The sequence below is a fragment of the Pleuronectes platessa genome, chromosome 20 (genome assembly GCF_947347685.1).
Source record: "Pleuronectes platessa chromosome 20, fPlePla1.1, whole genome shotgun sequence".
NCBI lineage: Eukaryota > Metazoa > Chordata > Actinopteri > Pleuronectiformes > Pleuronectidae > Pleuronectes > Pleuronectes platessa.
In genome coordinates, this window is record NC_070645.1 from 9,195,987 (window position 1) to 9,217,516 (window position 21,530).

The 21,530-nt window shown below is 41.5% G+C and overlaps 1 protein-coding gene across 1 annotated transcript; it reads right to left on the bottom strand.

Annotated features, from left to right (window-relative positions):
• Nucleotides 1-165: 165 nt before the first annotated feature.
• On the bottom strand, nucleotides 166-18,785 carry trpa1b (transient receptor potential cation channel, subfamily A, member 1b). The gene is made up of 28 exons (XM_053412709.1): nucleotides 18,675-18,785; nucleotides 16,397-16,552; nucleotides 15,853-16,015; nucleotides 15,469-15,644; nucleotides 14,569-14,676; nucleotides 14,274-14,382; nucleotides 13,593-13,738; nucleotides 12,333-12,469; nucleotides 11,020-11,068; nucleotides 9,501-9,600; nucleotides 9,316-9,416; nucleotides 8,599-8,774; nucleotides 7,308-7,472; nucleotides 6,115-6,229; nucleotides 5,690-5,856; nucleotides 5,223-5,313; nucleotides 5,055-5,114; nucleotides 4,865-4,954; nucleotides 4,528-4,598; nucleotides 4,218-4,371; nucleotides 3,998-4,087; nucleotides 3,473-3,642; nucleotides 3,258-3,387; nucleotides 2,306-2,488; nucleotides 1,990-2,058; nucleotides 1,291-1,392; nucleotides 1,066-1,184; nucleotides 166-684 (listed from the first exon to the last, which is right to left on the bottom strand). The coding sequence occupies exons 2-28, from the start codon at nucleotides 16,493-16,495 to the stop codon at nucleotides 483-485; spliced, it is 3,342 nt and encodes a 1,113-aa protein (XP_053268684.1). The 5' UTR covers nucleotides 16,496-16,552; nucleotides 18,675-18,785; the 3' UTR covers nucleotides 166-482.
• Nucleotides 18,786-21,530: the final 2,745 nt, after the last annotated feature.

The window sequence follows — 21,530 nt, forward strand, 5'->3', positions numbered from 1 at the left end:
ATTGCTTTTCATTTTTACATTTGAATAAATGTTTAATGTCAAGGAGGAGGTGACACGTTGTATTAAATAGATGGAGAAGCACATATTTCACAGAAATGCGTATGTACGTATGGAAACACTGATTCCACACAGCTACAGGATATTTATTCATATATTAGTCCCAGTTAAAAGTTACTAACAACATATATTATGTATTTCCTGGAACACCACTATGACTATAAAGTTAAACTCCATATGCAACAGTATTTAGTCTGTAACCTCTAATTCTTAAAAAAAAACACAACACCTACTCGGTTAATTGCACTTGATTGAATATATGTAGATATTAGATGAATTTAAGCTTCACATAGGTTATCGCTTGATTTAACAGAACAACATTGTGCAGGAGTCATGTAATAATGGCCAGATTACCTGCATAATGTGGAGATATTTCATTAGGTAGGGTTAGATAATTGCTTCTGTATCAGTATTCTTATTTCTTCTCACTCTATGGCCTTCATCAGGGGGACCCAGCGAGACACGCTGCGTTTCCTCGGCTGAGTCCGACTCAGAGTCGTCCACTTGCTGCCCTTGACGTCCGGGGGGCCGTCGGCCTCGTCGGCCTCCGAGGTGATCTCCATCTTCTGGATGACGAGTTTCAGGAGGCTGTGCTGCTTCTCCAGTAGACTCGACATCTCTTTCATCCTGCAGAGGAGAATATCAGTTTGTGTTATTCAGTGGCAGACCTAGGTTTGTGTGGAATTGTGTTCAGGCTTCTAGAAGTGATGCTCCTGCGTGGCTCCATAAGCTCATCAGAGAAAAGGGACACTTCTATCTTTGACCTGGCCACAGTCTTTGTTTCTTTAAATCCACTAGGGGCTGCTCATGCATCAAGAACAACCATTAATTGCTCTTTAGCACAGTGACTTGTCACCTATGCATGAGATCATGAACCATTTAAGTCGCATTAAAGCAATTCCTTGTATCCGTTCTCTGTAATCTCAAAGGTCATTTTTTATTTCATGAATCAATGTATTGAAGAACCCACTCTCATATCATCACCATGTGTTCCTCTGGGTGCTTTACCTGCTCTTCTGCTTCCTCAGCTCGTTCTCCAAGAATGTGCAGCCCTGAGACTTGGCCTGCACGCGACTCCAAGCCTCAGTTGGCTCCTCACGGCTAAAGAATATTAGCCATAAAATGTTCTGTTTAAAAAAAGATGGTCAGGGTGAATGAAGGGGAAAATCCCTCTGACATACACAAGTTAGAGAGACAAATCCATATGTTGCAGAGTATCTGTTCGGAGAGTACCCGGGAGCACTTGCGGTTGGGGTAGATGGTTACGGAGGGTTTGTCGACTCGCTTCAGGAACCAGTAAGGGAGCTTATCTTCCAGAGCAGTGTGGAGTTGAATCTGGGGTCAATAAAGTAAAGTAAATCCGTCATATGAAATTATCTTAATCCAACAGGCTGTGTTTGTATTACAAGCTGAACATCCTTGAAGCGTCAGTTGGGTTTTGCTGCATATCGGTCTCATCTTGCACTGTAGTATCTCTGCTCCAAGTGTTAGAAGGATTCCAGAGTAAAATAATATCATCTAGTCCGCATGTGCTTTAGCTTCTCCTTACTTATTTCATAGGCTGTCCATCATGTTTTAAACACAGCAGACTGAGTGAGCGCAGAGAAAGCAGGATAAAATATGTGATGCCTTTTTTTTTATCTGCAGAGTCTACATGTATTTAAACTAGAATGACACTCAGAGAATACAATCGTCCACCAAGGCCCAACGGTCACATTACTATTTGGCTCTGCACCTAATTGCACACACTCATGATTATCGGTCTCCTAAGCAACTTTTTATTTTAAGTGACTTTTTTCAAAATGAAAGTAAATAATAAATCCTGTAACATATGTAAATTGGTTAAGCAAGTTTTTACAAATGCAGATGAGAACATAACCTCCTTGTTGGAGGTAAAAACTATAACCACATGCAGCCTGGTTCAATACATACCTGCATGGCTATTCTTTTCAAGACAGCATTTCTTTGTACTTCAGCAATGTCACCAACGGCTAAACCAATCTACAATGCAACCAAAGACAAATAAGAACCACTCAGTATATAGATCCAATGTATAAATACATATAATACATGGATCATGCACGATACTAATGGTCATACTTAGAAAATGATTGTCTGTAATATGCGAGTTCCACTTTGGATTGTACTCGAGAAGCAGGATCCTCGCCACCAATGAAATGTATCTTTTAGCATCAATACTTACTTACATAGCTTTATGAAATCCTGAGAAATATAAAGACCCACTTACCATCAGGTTCACCAGCAGTATGGGCATGAGCAGCACAAATTGCACCAACATGAGGTAAGTCAGCGGAGCGAAGGGAAGCTGGTTTTTCATGTACGGTCCCAGAAAGTTGCTTTGGTAGTTCAGCTCCCCGACCATCATCACAAAGGTCTGCATCAGTGAGAGTGGCACGGTGTCAAACTCTTCCTGAGGGGGGGACAAAGAAATGGATCTCACAGTGTTAAAAGGTTACACAACATCATGTATTGTACGTGACATTGTGATAAAATATGTATTGACTTGTAGCTCATATGCATAGAATACATGCCACACACAGCATCTGCAATAAACTGGTGTGATTTAGCAGGAGACAAAACAAAAATAACTGTCGCTGAACCATTAGAACGAGTCCTAAAGATGGTGATGTCAGCTGTTTCTCGATAATATGCTGAGTCCCCCCATCTCTTTATTACAGAGCAGATTATTTCGACAACTTTGGCCCACTAGTGATGATATTTGTAATGAATATTCATGCTATAAACAGGAGGAATAGGTTTGGTTTTTGTGATCTTATAACTTGAGACAGTGGACCAGCTCCATCCCCTTGTGAAACTGCTATTTTGCTTATTGCACAGATCAAATATAAAACATGCACGTTAATTGATGAGTTTCAGAATAGTTGGTATCGGTGGATTTTGCTGCCTGAGTTCAGACATGGGATATATCATCTCATCTTTTGGCGAAAGTGAAAAAGCAACTGCTTCTTTGAAATTATTTTGTTAACTTTGACCCTGAAAATCAATGGGTTAAAAATAATTTTTGCTAAGGTTTTTACCTTTTTATCCACACACAGCATAATTTCCATGTATAAAAACATCATAATTGCTAAAATAAGAATTAGACCGGGAATACAATTTTCAATAGGTGAACTGCAAAAAGCCCTACAGCCTCTTGATATTTGTTTTTGTTCTCTCACCTGGTTGAGCATCAAAGCATGGAACGTTAATCCAAAAGCTAACAGCAGGAACAAGAACAGCATCATGATGCCTACTAGGGTCTTCAGGATCTCTCCAAACATCACAACATAGATTCCAATGCCCTCAAACCTGGAGAAACATGAGGGGAATTCAGTTTTTACCTTGAAAAAACTGGAAAAAAATCACCTGATAACGAAATGGGAGCGAACGTTACCTCTGGAGATAAAGGAGAAATCCAATCCATGAGTTCAAGATTGCAAATGCCCCTGCCTGCCAGTGTAAGGAACTTTCCACGTTGAGCATGATGGGGATGACGAACAGCAGGGAGAAGATGGCGGACACCCAGTCACTGCTGTTGGACGAATCTTTCAAGTAATTCCAGCGCTTTACGAAAGAAAAAAACAAAAATAATGTGACAGATAAAACAACTCTACAGGGAGAATATCCTTGACCTGTGAAGCCGGTGCAGTGTATCATCGAAAAAACACTTGAACTGTTTATTACAGGACGTATAATGTGAGGTGACAGTGCTTCTCACAGCTCTAATCAAAATGACCGAGTGTGGAGGTGACACTGTGACTGCTGTCACCCAGTTATCCTGCAGATCTAAATCACAGGGCGCTCATCCGTCACACCTGATCGCTACTGTGTCCATACTGTGTCCGCTGCTGGTCGGCCATATTTATGAGCACCGGCTTTATATGGGCTAATGACATTTTTTTGGGGGGCGTCACAGTACCTCATGTTGTATCTGCACCAACTCCTTCACAATGGAATAGATGTTCATGCCCAAGACCATCCCCATAGAGATGGACTGGAACACACTTTGCTGCGAAATGACAACAGAGATTTACTTAATCTTGAGGGACTGCTTCAAAAAGGCACATGAATCGTTTATCTATAACACAAGGTCTACGTATGAGCTCTAATTGAATCCCGATCAGCACTGTCGTGAGTACCTCTTCGAAAGAAACGGGCACCATGATGACATCGGGCTCCCCGCTGGTGGTGTTCAGGCTGGGCCTCAGAGTCACTATCAGGTGAGTGAGGGGCATCAGGCCTAACATGTACACAAACATGTTGAGCAAATGAGCCTTGCTCCCATATGCAATCCTGTGGATCACAACAGACAGTCAGTTGTGACATTAGAAGAAAGACATTCACAGTAAATAATGCATAACTAGTTGAGTAGAGAGAATCAGTCAATCCGATTGGTTGTCAGAACATCTCCAAACGAAAACGATGACTCTCTGGGGGGTTCATACACACCACTTTGTTGTCAGGTACTTTTTGCTGACAGGGTGTTCGAGAAGCTCGAGCCGGTTGTACTGCACCATCGCCTGCGGAACGAGGGATCACAAAAATCATCAATTACTTCATAAGGTTGACAAAGGAAAAAGAAACACATGTACACATAATGCAGAGCAGAAAACACATCTCACGTCTTATTCCCACCTGGGCCCGCGAAAGATAAAAGCTAAATGATGTGACAGCTTCCTGAAAAAGGTGAGCTAAATAATCCTGGTCGCCGCTTGGTGATTGGCTGCAGTATTGGTTATAAACCAAAGAGAAGGTGCATATTTGCTCACAAGAAAAAGTTGCTTACATTGAGTGAAGCCAGTGGTTGGTACTTCTTGGAAAGGTCCTCTTTTTTTGTTATGAGGGGAGCTTGAAGCCATTGGAAGTTATATTCAATCTACAACACATGGAGTTAACATTTTTTTATTTTGCATGGCAGACACAGTACATTTAATAATGTGTATATAAGTTATGTAGAGGTGTGCTCTGATGTTTACGTGGTAGTCAGGACTGTTGTTGTCATCGTCAGATTCCTTAACACAGCGGTCCAACAGATACTGTTGAGGAAAACACAGAGTGCAGAGTGAGAAGTGAACTCAAAGCAATAATCAAGAGGATTTTTGTTCTCTCAGATGTACGACATTAATGTGTAGTCAGTCGCAAACCTTGAAGGTCTCAGGCAGAAACTCGATCATGTCTAGTATGGGACATCTCTGACTTGAGCCAGGTAGGAACGTTTGTATCGCCTCAACACATCTGGAGGCAGAAATACAGAAATCGATCTTAACACCTAGAAATGAAACAGTTATGACATTGAAGAAAATAACTCCTGACATCGATCGACACTACTTCTCCCAGAATCTGAAATCTGAAATGAATGTAACTGAAAATCTGGTCATTTGGGCTTTTTTCTAATAAACCGGAGTACCGAGAGGGTTGAGAAAATTCTCTGGATTTCTTGAAAAATGCATTGTCGCAAAGGGACGGGTTTTTCTTTAATGACAATTTGGTGTTTACTCAAATACATGTTTTTTGCGAAACATCATCGTTTGATAAATGCTGAATAATTTCAGTCCAATTCCTTTCAGACTGATCTTTAGGCTCCTGCAGTTTTAGGGTATTAACAAGGTACCTGTCACTGTCGATTACCGCGTTGACCACATCTTTCTTGCCGTTCTGCAGCGCTTCATGCAGGAACGAAGTGTCGTTCTTGTTTAGGATGAACTCCGCTCCCCGAGTCAGCATCATCCTGACTGCAGCCACATGTCCCTCTTTGGCTGCGATGTGCAGTGCAGTGCTCTGGTTAATAGCAGGAGACAGACTGGATTTATTATACAACAGCGATGACTGGATTATTCACTGCCACTCGTACAGTATTTATTAGTGACCTGCCTGATAAATACTGTACGGCCTGAAGACTGAGCAGAAAAGTGCTGAACATATTCAAGTCTTCTTAAACCAAAATATTCATGAACTGTACAAAATGATTACAGTGGCCATCACATATTCGTGCAAAATTTATTATGGGCTGAACTGTTTTGGTTTAATAATGTTTACCCCGTCCTCGTCGGTGTTGTCCAGTAACTTGGGATTGTTTGAGACAAGGATGTCCATCGTGTGTGTGTATCCTTCAGAAGCAGCATGGTGCAGACAGCTCCAGCCCTTATAATCACTGGAGAAGAGAGAAAAACAACCAACAGGAATCGGTGTGAGATGGTCTGAGTCGAGGGGCCATAAAAAAGATGGTAGGCAGGCAGACTCAGGAGACTTCTTGTAATTTCACAGGTGAATAGTTTTATTTACAGTGCTCCCCAATCGCCAAGTAACTTAGACCAAATAACAATTAAACTATAAAACCCAAACAACCCATGCTGTTGACAACACAGTTTTTCCCCTCCTGCGGAACTACCGGCACAGCTGATATTTATAGTGTGTTCAATTCACACCTTCAGCCTGAACCATGATGAGCAGGTAACTAGTCACAGTGCTCCTTCTGCACAGATGTCGTTATTATCTTTTAAATTAATTTACCCACTAAAGAAGCTCATTCGCGTTGATCTTTTAAATTAAATATATGGAATCAAGACTTATACTGCTCAAAAATAACAAAAGAAAGAAAAAGGGAACCCCTTCACTTAGTTTGTCCCAGTGATGTCAAGCATGACATCACCAAGAGTATAAAAAACAAGAAATGCTGGGCGGCGCCCTCTCATGGACAATAATGCATAGTGGGTCTGAACAAAGGTACCAACTATATAATAATGTTTTAACCTGTAACATAATGTCTATGTCTTTCTGTGTCTATCTCTCATTATCTCTTTCGCTATAAGTCTCTCGCTCTTTATCTTTCTATCTCTGTCTTTGTATTTATCTCTCTCTATTTCTCTCTTGCCTTTTATCTCTCTATTTCTTTCTCCATCGAGATCTCTCTCTAAATCCCTTTCTTTGTTTCTAGCTCTCCCTCGCTCTTTATCTCTCTGTCTCTCCATCTTATTCTGTCTCTTTCTCTGTCTCTATCCCTCTCAATTTCTCTATCTCTATCTCTATCTATCTGTCTTCAGCTATCTCCGTCTCTACCTGTGTGTCTAATCTATCTATCAGAAGACGCCGGTGACAAATGGTGAGAAAAGACGATTTTTCTCAGACTTTATCACAATCTGACCCACACATGAGAAAACTGAACACAGATGTGAACACTGCAAATAGCAAAAAAACATCAAAACAGATGTTTGCGCTTTCTGTGGACCTACTTGTGAAAGAGAGCTCCTTTACGCAGCAGCAGCTGCACCACCTTGGTGTGCCCCCCTCTCGAAGCCAAATGAAGCGGAGTCAGGCCTCGATCGTCACCTTCGTTCAGCAAACGAGAGTCTGTGATGTTCTCCAGTAGTTGTTGACACGTATTGATGCGGCCGTACCTTAAATAGAAGAATCACAATTAGAAGAACCTTTTTCAAACGGAAATGAAAATCCCCACATCACACTAAAGCCAAAGGTCGGGGGCAGCAACACTTCCTCTTGGTGATTTAGCATATTGCTCAAGGACACGGTGTGGGGCTTGAACCTGTAGTTAAAATATGGAATAAAAGTTTTGCGAGTGTCATTGATAAATGGAGCCACAAGCTGCGAGAAGACCTGAACAGAGTTGAGGTATTATCTTGCTCTGTGATCTTTCTTCATCTCCCAACCTTTTACGAAAGGTCAGCAGCACTTTGTGTGGAGACAGGTGGATGAGTGAAAGTATGATATCAGAGCAGCGCGGCCTTCATTCGTCCTCCAACTCTCATACAATGGCTGAACATGAGAGCAAAATCAATAACAATAATGTCGAACGTCCCCTTATTTCACACTATTAGCAGCATTTCTTCACGCTAATTGAATTCTATTCTTGTGACAATTCAGTCAGGTCTCGGTGTAATAGGTGTGTCACGGCGGTTAATCTTCAAACGGAGGACCGGGTACAGCTGTTCTCACAACTGAGCGGTGGGGTAACGGTTTCATAGGGTTACACTGCTCATTTTTCATCTGACCACTGTTATTCAATTACAAAGATGAGTCTTCAACAAAAGTCTTTAAGGCCTTGAGGAAAATTGTGTGTCAAAGTCCTTTAAATAGCCTCCTTCTAAAATAATTTGATGTCATTGATTAATACACAAGACTTATTATTGTAGAGTAACAAGAACAATGTATTTTTTAACGCGGGGTACACAACGCATTTTTAAGCGTACCCGCTCTTGCTAGTTTTTCCAGGATTACCCACCTAGCCTTTAAGTTGCTTGTGAAAGTGAATTCTTTAGAGAGGGAAACTGAGTAATATATTAAATAAGAGCTCCACAGTTTTAACAGTAATACAGTGGGATACTTTCTGTGGGTGTGAATATTATAAAAGAAGCCAGATAACAGGAACATCCCACACTGGTCTGCAGCCGTGACATCGCTGCTGCTTCTCGGAGGAAATTTGCAAATTCTAAGCAACTCAAATCAGTATTGTTTAGTCCAGTGGTATGGAAATCCCTGATGCCCTCAGGGACCAATTGAACTCACTGGGCGGCAAAGTGCAATGCAGACTTCTTGTCCTTGGACTTGAATGCGAGGCCGACCTGCCCCGAGAGGCCCAGCATGCTCTTTACTGATTCATGGATACCCAGTCTGCAAGCGTAGTGGAGAGGGGTGCAGCCGTCGTTGTCCTCGCAGCCCAGCAGCACCTTCACACTGTTTTGCTGGAGTTAAAAAACATTACAAAGTCCATTGCATTGAGACATTATGACGAACATTTCAAGGTACCGTTGATTTAACAATGCACAAATCCAAAACTTGAATCAGCTGCAGCAGTCATGCAGCATAAATGTCAAACTTTTATAGCCAAAGTTACAGCATCCACTCCCGTATACACATATACTGACATTTTATAAATAAGCTAATAAAGCTGTGTAATGATATTTGTACAGTGACTATATTCACACACTGTCAGAATATAATTATTAAATGTAAATACATCCCCCTTATCTGTGATTCATTTGAGGGCTTTGGCAGGACTCTAGCGTATTATTATTATAGATAAACCTTTCAATATCTTAAAGGACTATAATCTGGATAATTGAGAGTGTAAAGAACCTCCTCCGCATGTCTTTAACACACACAGCTGAGACTCAAGGCAAATTGAACGAGCCATTACAGAAATTGGATTGCAATCTCTTGATGACATCTTTACCTAAGCGGCACACAATGCATAAGCAAACAGGCGACTCTGATTGACAGTACCTGCAGCAGTTCATGGGGAAGATTCTTCAGACCCTTAGGCTGCAGAATGGCCAGGTGGAGGAAGTTACAACCGGATCTGTCTGCAGCATTTACATATGCCCCTAAACATATATAAAGTCATGAGTGTGCACAGCCTGCATTTCATATGAGCATTACTTATGGTGAAATACAAAAATGGGGCTCACCTTTCGACAGCAGCAGAGACACAGATTTCCATGCCCCACAGCTCGTGGCCAGCAGCAAAGGAGAATTTCCTTTACAATCAATGTGGTTTAGGTCTGCACCCTGAGTAGACAGTACACTAAAGCCTTAACATTACAATATCAGTCACCACATCAATGGTAACACACAGTGAAATAAAATTGTAAGTAATTCTTGCACTGCCTAAGCTCAGACATGCACCGCAAATGAATTGAAATGGGAGTCTTCCGATGCATTTTGATATTGAAGATTATGTCGTATGTTAATAACTACCAAGGCCACTGAGACGTTGACCTTTGACCACACAAATCTAATCAGGTCATCTGTGAGTCAAAGTGAACATTTTAGCCAAATTTGAAAGGATTCTCTCAAGGTGCACTTAAGATAACGCGTTCACAACGCAATTAACGCATTCACAAGAACAGGATGGATAGTTCCACAGACAGACGGACAACCAGAAAACCTAATGCCTCTGTCCACTTGCATTATTAAAATGTGTAATGTGCCAGACAGACACAGTTGGAGAGGGGAGTAAACTCTGAGCAAATGTTTGGATTACTTGTGCCAAAAACACATTACTCCTGTATAGTGAAATAACAGAGTAAAACACCATCTTACAGGGCGGATACTAAATGATGGTCAGTGTTCAGTGCCAGGTGAGGTCACTATGTCGGCCATTTAAGTGACAAACACGCTCAGTTTGTCTCCCACTGCAGTGTTTGCTAACAGAACGAGTTGGCGGGAGATAAACGTTCTTGGTTTTCCTAGCAACACAGTTCTGTGTAAATGGACCATTGAGTGTAACAAGTGGTGACAGATGGCATGCAAGCAACAGGTATTCTACTATTAACCTCTACTGAACTGAGAGGTGTGTTTGTAATCCCTAATCGTTTTCTGATGGCAATTGAGCAGTGAAGCCACTCAGATTGGAGATGGTTTATAAACATTGGATAAAGCCCAACTCATCTTGATCGCCCCCTGGTGACTGGCTGCAATATATGGTCATAAATCCCGCCTCATCCATCTTAGTGGCTGGGATCACCAGGGCCCAAAGTCTTTAGCGCCGCCCCTGTCTTAAAATGTTAATTTTTAGCAGTAACTTTGGTTTTAATTAGTTGTTTGATGCTTACTTTTTTATTTTAAACATCAGGATTGGCAACTGAGACTGATTCGTGATTTGTCAGTCGCTCTACTATGGCTCCATCCCCTGATCGTGACTGTGGCTCCAAATTGACAAGATGGCAGCATTCCTATCAGGGATTTTTTAGCTGCATTTATAGTACAAGGAACTGGAGATGCAACCCACATCTTTATATACACTCTACCAACAGATGAAAAAAACATGTATTTGCCCTTTAATTTGCACAGTTTCAGTTTTCACGAAAAAGAAATACAGTTGTTCTGTCTTTTCTGTCACTTAAGATTGATAAAACTTGATAAAGAAGTAGGAAATTGCCTGAGCATAACTGCTGTGAAAAGTGTGTGTGTGTGTGCCATATTTACCAAAGAAATTAGATACTCGGCCAGCTCTGTGTGGTCAAATATTGTCGCCCTGGAAAAGTAAACACAGTTGACTTGAACGAGCCGCACACCATGTGACTTTATGAGTTTAGGTCTTATTGTCAGATGTTAAATAAGGACGTTCTGATTCTGCTGCGTCATAGCATGACATAACAAGCAGATTTACCTTTGTCATTACATCTCTTAGCTGCGGGATAGTAATGCTTCAGTGACGTGCTTTAATAACTAGTTCCTGGTACTCTTGTGGTATTCTCTCTCATAAGTAGAGGAAGGATGATTTCAATGACTGAAATCTGCACACCACAGATAATGCTGTAGCTGGGGGACAATAGGAGCATTGCTGTTGTTGTTTAGGCAGATATAAGTGAGACCTTCATTCGGTTTGGGAGGGGCAATTTACATCAAGGGCGTTAGTACCAGAACAAAAATGTAGGGTAAGGACTTTCTGTTTCTAGATTAAAGAAAACAAAACAAAACACATGCTCACATCGATCTGACCCTTTTACCATGCAGCGGCTCGTAATCTGCTGCTGTATGTGCCAACACAAATAGCTTTGAGATAAAGTTAATGTAGGAAGCAAACCTTATTATGCATTCGTCATTATTATTGTCCCCAATTAAAGTTCATTATTCTGCCGGCCCTGCCAAGCTTTTTATATCTTATGTTCTTTGTTTATTACAGTGTTACAGAGCTGTTATAATGCAGATTGATTTGTGAAATTTTGTCGGGACAATAATCACAAGTCACAGTGAATGCAATGGGTGTATGTTTTAAAGGGGTAGAATCAGTGCTAACGAGTATTTGTTAATGATGTTGTGAAGACATGTTATATCTAGAATTAATAGAAAAGATCGATGCAAATGTGCAATCAACATATGCTACAGCCTGCAGTTGTTAGCATAGGTTAGCATAAAGACTGAACATAGGGAAGCCGCTAGCCTGGCTCTATGCAAGAGCTTCTAAAGCTGACAAATGAACAAGCTCTGTGTCATAAAGTAATAAGTGATAAGTATTATGGTTTTACAGGTGATTATATGCCAACTTTCTTTACAATACAGGCATTTATATTGGTTGACTGGCAATTTCCCATTGACTCCAGTCACTGAGCCCAGCCAAGACACACACATAGCAACTCTTGACGAAAAAGCAAACAAAATTATTTCCTTACATATCAAAATATGATTTTTAAGTCCTCAATGGTAAGCTCAGTGTTTAGCTATAAACACGAGCATTGGACCGCCATAAGCGTGATTAATGAATTAGTCCGTGTGATGGAGGGATAGGTTAAGCCCACCTGTGCAGAGGGGTCTGACATGCCCCGTCAGTTAGATTGATGATGTCGTCCACATGGTCGAAGGAGGAGAGCATCAGTTTGACTACCTCAGTCGCACCCTGGGTACAGGCCAAGTGCAGCGGCGTGGACCTGTCATTCTGGAAAGCATCCGACATGGAAGCATTATGAGTTATGAATATTCACAAGCTCCGCAAACATGCTTGTGTCTGCTCCATATGGCGACACAGTGACATACTGAGTTGGACAGAGGAGAAGATAAACACACTCCAATTAGTATGCATACAGGCTCTCTTATACATGTACACTTCCCCTCATGTGTATTAGCATTAGCAAAGTATCTCCCAGACTTGCTGTCTGAACACCGGGGACTGTAACACAAGCCTTTAACGAGATAACCAGGACAGGCAGAAGGAGGCCAGTGATCGCTCCTCTCGGCGCCACAGTGTAAATGGAGGTAATTTGTATCAATTTAGCCAACTGAAGCTATTACTGTAGTCACTATTCCTGCTGTCGCCCTGGCCACTAGCCCAGGGCAAAACACAACGATCACTCCCAGACGGGCCCGATGAGACTGATGTTTGAGGTTGAAACCCTTTGCCAGGGAACACTTTACACATGTAGGCAAATGCGAGCGAGATTCAAAAACAATGCAAATCTGACATAGCATGGAATGATCATAAGTCCGTAGCTCCCAGGTGTGTATGTATTGTGTATATATGTATGACTGATGCAGGTGGTTGTCTAAGGTTATAGCCATACTTCTACGCTTTAGCAAGGAACTAAACTATGTTCACACAAGCGTTTTGGTATAGTTTGAATCCAGGACCATACGAACATACCCAGCAACGCAAATCATGTGACCACACGTAAACAAGGGAAGCATTTGGTTCCTAGCAGTTGTATCATTGTAAAATACAGAATATAACTAAACAACAACTGTTAACGAAGACAACAGGCTCAGTTACACTTGTAATTGATTATCCATGTTGCACTCTGCACTGGTAGACGAGGCTAATGGTTGTTTTGTTCCTGTCACATGATCGGAGCTTGACAAATCAGCAAGCCTACGTTGTGACTGAAAGACCTAATCAGCAACATCAACATCTCAGTTTCTGCTTGCCAAGACTGAAAGCAGCCCCCCAGTAGTATGGACGCCAAGTGTGTCCGTAAGCAGAGTTGATGGGTTTTCATTTAAAAACTTAGTAGTAGGGATGTACCCTAAATTTACTTAAGTGTAAACCAATGAAGTGCTTTCAGTACCTGTTGTTGGTCAACTTTGGCCCCAGAGGCAATGCAGAGGCGGATGGTTTCAATATTCCCACCATGAACAGCCAGGTGGAGCGGACTACTCTTCGACTTGTCTAAATAGTTGATGTGAACTAAAGTTGAGTGGCCAAGCTCCTCTCCTACAGGGAAGAAGGAAACAGTTGCTTAATTGTCAAAACTTTAGTTAATGCTTGTTGGTATAAGCATATTTGTTTTTATTGCTAACAAGCTCTCAAGGGAATTTCAACTGCAGGACCCCTTTTTTTTTGCATGAAATTAACATTTAGGTTCTTTGATTTTTTTTCAGAAGGAAAGGAAGTGATGAGCAATAGAATCCGTTTTTCCTGACCTTCTCAGTGGGATTTCACAAACTGTAAAAAGAACCCATTAATTCTCTTGCCATACAATAGCAGAGTCATCATAAGTATTTTGTCCCCTGACTGAGCCTTTCTCCAAAAAACAAGATTTACCCAGCGACCTCCCACTGTGGATAAACCCACTGTCAATCTGTGGCCTCTAGACTGTAGACAAAGTGCCATGAGAATTTGTCTTTGCAGACTGAGGTGAACTCTCTTGTTATCTATCAGCCTAATGTGCAGTTCGGCCTTGAAAAAACTTTTTCATTATTGTCAGCACTTTCAGCTTTTTGATGATAGATCATTCGTTGTGTCCTACCGGCCTTCAGGATCACTTCCATGGCTTTCTTTGCACCTGCGAAAGCAGCTGCGTGGATGGGATAATGGCCGAGCTTGTTCCGTTGGCAGAGCTTCGCTCCATGCTTCAACTTTGACAGATCGGGGAATTGATGGGGAGGAAGACAAACAGAGACAATTGGTTGTCAGAGACATCCGCAGTGTAGTGACTGTCAGTTTAAAGCAGAGCTACGTAATCTGTTATGTACTGACAGGCAGTTTTCCTTTAAAGACTGGTGAAGGTACAACACAACTGAACAAAAACTTTTTCTACATACCAGTATGCCTATAGCCTCACAGTTATTGACAGAGCACGCCAGTATCACCGGGTTGTTCCCAAGGTCTCCCTCCAGACTACAGTTTGTGTCAGTGTAAGACAGCAGCAGCTGTAGGGGGCAGAGATGAAGACTCAACAGTGATCTCCAGCTTGTCCTCTATAAATGCGTATGTATATGCATATGTGCGTCCTTCATCTGCCACCATACTGTGACTGCAACCTGTGTCAGTTTGTGGACAGCAGCCAAATGCCATGGGGGTGACATTACAAAGTCTTTCCAAGCAGGCCGTGGAGTCCACCTTTGTCAGTCATGTAAAAAGTTGCCAGATGACTTTAGAAAACAATGGCCGCATGCAATGACAAGTTCATGTGGTTTCAAAGATATAAGAGATTATGTAAAAAAAAAAAAAGAGAGAGAGAGATTTCAAGGCTACATTCTTTGTCCTTCAGCCCACAGTCAAGACAACCTTTTGGTATGATGGGTCCATCAGAGAGCGCTTCTAAATATGATGTATAACCAGCACTTTTCAGGAAAAAAGTGCTGTGTCATTCATATCTATTCCATAGCAGACTGTAATTAAAGATGGACACCTTGTTGCTGTAAATGTGGAAAGTATTGATTAACAGCAGGTGACTTTGACTCTTTCTTTTCTTTAAACAAGATGGCATCGTTTGTATTTGACAAAGTTCAGCTTCATTCCTGTATAGTAGGAGGAAGTGGAGATGCACCGTCCGTCTTTATATATGGTTTGTGATCTATATATTATGATGTGTTACTTTACTGTGTATGTGCACATATCTGAACATGATCAGTGTATCGGGTTGTGTGAAACGCCTCTGCTATGTCCTTGCCATCACTGAGATAACCCTTATTTCACTTGAACACTTTTAGCCTGCTCACCTCCACCAGGTTGTTGTGTCCGCGGGTGACAGCCAGGTGCAGAGGGGACAGCAGGGCCGTGTTGAGGATGTTGGGGTTGGCCCCCAGGTCCATAAGAGCCCTGCAGCTCACCTCTCTGTTCCTCTCCACTGCCCAGTGTAGGGGCACGTTACCCTGCTCATCACAGCTGTTCAGCTCTTGGAGAGGACGCGACAACACAAACACACACACACACAAATGTGAATACATAACGATTTGTGTACTGCCACTTCCTACACGTGCCAGATACAAATCAAACACTCCGTTCGATACAGTAACTTAGAGGCAGAATCATGGTGATTCACGATCCACATATTTTACCTGTGCTGGAGTGCGGCTGATGATCGATGACTGAGGCACGCTTACCCTGTGAGTCTATGACAGTGGTGATGAATTGGATGAGGGGGACGTGGCCCCCTGCGGCAGCGTGATGAAGGGGACTCGCTCCGCATTCATCTTTCCCACTCAGGACCTTTGGGCTCTTCCTCACCAGGTTCTGCAGGAGAGCGAGGTCGCCCCTCTCGGCCAACTGGAACATAATGGAGAGGAGAAGTGAAAAATAACTTCTATCCACGTGGACCAACAGATCATTTAACAATTGCCTTTGTGTGGCTTCTGATGTAATAGATGATATAACAGATATTTGTCACTGCACTCATGTAACATTATTATACAATCAGGTATTTATTCGGCTCTTCACAATGGCTTTCTTAAACGTTGCACAGAACTGGGATTAGTGATAGAGTGTTACATAACTTACATTGTTAAAGACTTGCAGAAGAAAGACATCACGTCTTCAAATTTATTTTAGAAACCTTTAGTTTTTCATGTTTGTCTATTGACCTCATAAAAATTTATATTTTTCAATATGTATATGTACATTTTTCGTACAGTTTCATGTCAGTTTCACCTCAAACACATTTAGGCTCGCCAAGGCTGGATCGTCTTCTGCTACCACACACGTATACGAGCTGTTCTGTCGGGTTAGCTCCCTGTTGAAGTTCATCATTCAACAGAACCTCCGCGGAGACGAGCCCTCATGTAGAGGGACAACAGTGACACGTGTCTAGACACAACCAAGTACACACACACACACAAACACACACATGCACAAAAAAGAATAGTTTCAATTAGGTCCTGTACAGTAACCGAGCACATAAAGCCTGTTTTAGTCGCAAGGGAAACATTAAGTGTTTGTGCCAGAGAGGGCAGATGACGCCTTGAACCATAGACTCCTCTTGAGGAGTGTATCCTGAGAGGGGATGTGGGTAGAGATGACTTTGACTCCACCCAGTAGGGCATTCAGATCTGCCGAGTATTCGGAAGGTCGAAGCCCCTCTGTTTGAAGAAAGCAATTATGTTCTTCACAGCTGGGGGGCAGCGTGTTTGAATCCGTCCCAGGTGTCCTTGCGTGATCCTCGGTGAGCGCGACTGAGGGAGACCTTGTAATTTGTGGCCCCTCGGTCACATTCATAAGGCCAAACGACATGTGACATTCTCTTGGTGGGCGAATTACTACGGTGCAGTTATGTCGGAAAGTCCTCTCGACCTTATGCCGCGGCGCTTTCCACTCGGTGTACACTGTGATTGATCAAAAGTGTTTCTCAGGTCAAAACAGCAGCCCCTCTCGGGAGTTACATTTTCAGGAAATTATTTTCTGTTTCCGTCACTCACTTTTGATTTAAACCACATTTCTGTACAACTTTTCTCAAACACCACATCTCAACAGACAGGCGTTTACTGGCCGCTTTAAGGTGACTCTGACTCCGATCTCCGGAGTAGAGGTCACTATTTGGTGAAATTACAGAGATTAGGAGCAAAATGGTATTTTGATAAATGGCATGAATCTAAATACCTAACTTATTGTCTCAAAAAGAATAGCAAATTTTCTAATCTTTTGTTTTACTTCTACTTTTTTTGTTTGACTGTCCTTGGTATGAGGACAAAATAGTTTTTCTTTTGAATAAGATTTCCTTTACTTGTGCTCATTTCTATTGGTTGGAGGATTTTAAAGGTGTGCTTCAGTCAGGGAAGTTTTGTTTTAGTTTGGTTGTAAAGATTTTATTTGCGAGGATTTGGAAAAAGGGCAGAAGTTTTGGTTGACGAGGTGTAAAATAATTGACAGAGCACTGAAACTGTACTTCTTGTGTCCGATAAACCGATGTTTAATGTGCGTCACACGGAAATTAAGAAAACAAACTTGGAAGCTGGTTTTATTTCTCCCAAGGAATAACCACATATGCAAGCGATACATTCCAGCCATGTTTGTAATGTGATATTGGCAAATCATTTCTACCCAAAAAATCCATTATGATCCATCAATTATTAAATATTCAATATACTTGGATCAGCCTTGCACTTAAGTCGTGACCACAATATAAAATAAATGATGATGAATTTGCGGTGGGCGACTGTCATCTGCACCTCATATCTGTCATCCTCTATGGACCCATGTCCATGTTTACAGCCCAGCCTCGTTTTCCTCTAATTTGGTGACCTCGATAATGACCCAGCGTATGTACCCTCCCTGCTGATTCCTCATTTCCGATCATCAGCGGTAAATAAGTTTCATTGTCCTTTGTAAATGAGACTGTGACTGATCTGTTTGCAGAAGCCGAGTGTGCAGGATGTGCGCTAATGGGCAAATGTTAAACAGATTTCCACAGCTGAGGAACAAGGAGGATATGAAATGATCTACTTGCATGTAGAAATGTGCTTTTATATAGTTCAGTCTGAAATATTACTCACTCGTATGAAAACATACAGAATTTAATTAAGAAGCTTAATTAACTCAGAACACTTTCAATGACCACTCATTTTTTTTATAATAGACAGATTTCTCATGAAGAAACAATGTACAGCAAAATGGCAAAAATCCAATTTAAAGAGGCACAACTATTAGACAATTGACCATGGAACTTAAAAAACTGTGATTATAAAACTGAATGTAAAACTTAAAAAATCATGTGATTATCTTAAATGAATGTAGAGCATATTAAATGAGTTGCTGTGTTCAGATGTTAAACACACTCTGCAGCCTTAGTTAAGTTTACATTTCTAGTTCAAGTGACTTTAAACTAAAAACATATTTTCCTCAATGAAAACATTTGTAAGCATCCAAACTCGCCCTAAACATTTCCTGGACTGTAAAGTTGTGAGCGTCAAAGAAGGAGCTAAAGTCTACTTACTGTGTTTGCGTGGTGCTGCTGACGAGCTGAGCAAACAGGACGCTCTTCCTCGCCACTGCAACAGGGTTTTAAATACCACTGGGAGAGAGCTACTTCCCAGTCTGACTCCTGATGCCCACAAGATGCTGCCCCCCTGCGACAGAGCGACTCTCATGATGCTTTCCCAGACGAGAGGGCGAGCCCGCATGTTGTAATGTGAGAGCGATGCATTCAGCAGCAAACACTGCTCACTGCTGTCTCCACTCCTCATAAGCTAATTAGCCTGGATGCTTGACACCCTATTTACGAGAAAGATGATCTTCAATTTTAATGGGCGAAAAAGTGTTTTGGGGTTTAATTTCCGAACATGAAACTTGTGCGGGAGGAAGCAGAGCACGTGCTCATGTCCATGACAACCTTTTTCAATCGTTTTTCAAGTTTCCAGTCCCGTCCTTGTTGCTGTATTTGATTTGATGTCATCCTGACTTTTAAACAAACTAAAGCAGCAACCTGACCAACCAACTGCGTTTACCATATCGTGTACCATCAATCAAACAGTAACCCGCCGCCCTAGACAAGGCCTGGTTGGCCGCGTATGCTCAAAAAGCCAGAGACTCTTGACAAGAGGGAATGAAGATGACCTCTGAAACCTCCTTGTTGATCGTGGGGATTAAGGAATATTCCTCAGGGAATCTTTATCGGGCGGGATTATCAGATAAGGTATATCATTAACTGAGGATTATACTCGCATTTCTACCAGCGTGACCACATACTTTGATCCTGACTGAAATGGCTTTTTATTAAAAGTTAATTAAAATATTTAGTTTTGAGGTATTTGTGCCAAATTGAAGTTGCTGTCTAATTCAGAGGTAAATATTGTACCTTTATTCAAATACATTGACCCGAAATTTGAAATTATTCTTTGCAAATTCTGAATAACCAATAGATTATATGATCAAATACATTTAGAGTAAGCTCCCCACCTGTACAGAAAGCAGGTAGTAACCGCATCTCAATTAGCTGGGATATTAAACTTTAGAAGACTTTTGCTTAATGGTGAATTCAGGACTTTCTTTCTAAAAGTAGTAGGAGTATTTATTCCACCAGACCAAATGTATTATTATCATATTTAGATTCTAGGGGAGGAACGGTATATTTGAACATTAATGGTTCCAGGATGATGCTTCATTATGACTTCAGATTTTAGCTTTTAGTGACTTTTCTCTTCAACTATCAAATGAATTGTGGTGAAATGAATGTGACTGATATTCACGTGTTCCAGGATAAATTCTCTTAATTTTGAGAAAAAACTTAGATTGTGGACATCATGTAAATCCAAGTTGTTAAAGTCGTGTTTTACTTTTGCATTCAACAGAATTATCACAGTGAGTTAATGTCAACATCTCATTTATCTGCAGGATGGACTTAATATTTTTAGAGGAATATTAAACAAACTGTTTTAAATCCAACTCAATATCAGCATATCCAGTTTGTTTTTGTTAAATGTCATAAAAACTTTAAAAAACTAAATTACAGAGGACTGATTTATTGCAGCCGTAAAATAATTAATGAACCAATACATCCGCAAACAAGCAACTAAATTACTTTTATCAAATTCTATTTTGCTGCCAAACAGCAAAGTACTATACTATCCATCACAGTAAATGTCAGCAGGTATGCTTTACCGAGAACCAGAGTCCACTTCTACCAACAGCACCAAACAAATATTTGCACCGGTTATTGTTCTTATCTGTGAGATCTCCTGTTGTCTGAGCAATATTTGCAGAAAAGCCACACATGCACTAGAAGCAGAGCACAAAGGGGGATCATTATCTCTCCCGCTTAGCTTGATGAATGGCTGGGATAGGGCTGCACTACAAATAAAAACATGAGTATTACCTGCAGAACAATCGTTTGAGTTTATCTTGGAAATTGGCGGTGGGGGCTGACGTGCTGCACACAGAGGGAGATGGAAGTGGAGGAGAAGTCTGGTCAAGTGAGGAGCACCTGTGGTGTTTTGACTACGTTTGTTTTGGGGAGTGACTTTGAGTGTTCCTGTATGTCCAATGCATCGGCAACAACAACATGATTTGAATATTATGCCATTCAGACAGTGGAAACATGTACTTAGCGGTGAAGGGATTCTAATGTCCGGATAGTGCACTTCATCTGTCGAGAGAAAACCACAACCGCTAACGAGTCGGTGCTAGGAAGGCAGGTACCATTATTACTAATACACATAAAACATTGATTTTTCCGTTTTACACACTTGCCCTGATTTGCATATTGAGCGTTTTGCTGGAAACAGAATTACCTCGGGGATCATGTGACAATCTTTGAAAATCATGTCAACCATGAGAGAGGCCATTGGTTTACAGAGTATGAAAAGATCAAGTGTAACGTGTTGCTCACCATAGATTTTCCAATCCAGGGATGAGGCCAAAACATCCCGGATACGGATGTGTGTCTATGGTTTGGAGCCGGACTCTGGACAGTAGTGATTGGGGGTGGGGGGGGGGGTGGAACTTCGGTAGCAAGGTCCAATGGAGTCAGTCTCCGCTTTCAATTGTGATGTTTCACCCTGTTTTTATAGCCTCATATAACAAACTGAAACCGAACATAGTAGAAAAACAAACACAATGTCAGAAACCGTCTCTGAGAAACATGTCCATGTCCCATCCACTCACATGGATGAAAAGGTTTCGTGATTTATGCTGCGGCAGCAAAAACATTAGAAAACAAGAGAAAACCTGCCCCCCCCCCAAAGCTCTCGTTAAAGGATTCAGCCGTGTTGTCAATCTTAATACACAATCTGGTCGCGCCACACTGAAAGTGGCTGAGAGCAGCGATATGCAAAGTGCATTTACCGCTGAGATG

Coding starts and splice junctions, on each gene's coding strand:
- trpa1b (XM_053412709.1), bottom strand. CDS start 16,495: ATGATGAACTTCAACAGGGAGCTAACCCGACAGAACAGCTCGTATACG. Junction 1,393..1,989: donor TGAAAAGAATAGCCATGCAG/GTATGTATTGAA, acceptor TATTGACCCCAG/ATTCAACTCCACACTGCTCT. Junction 685..1,065: donor CTGAGGAAGCAGAAGAGCAG/GTAAAGCACCCA, acceptor TCTCCTCTGCAG/GATGAAAGAGATGTCGAGTC.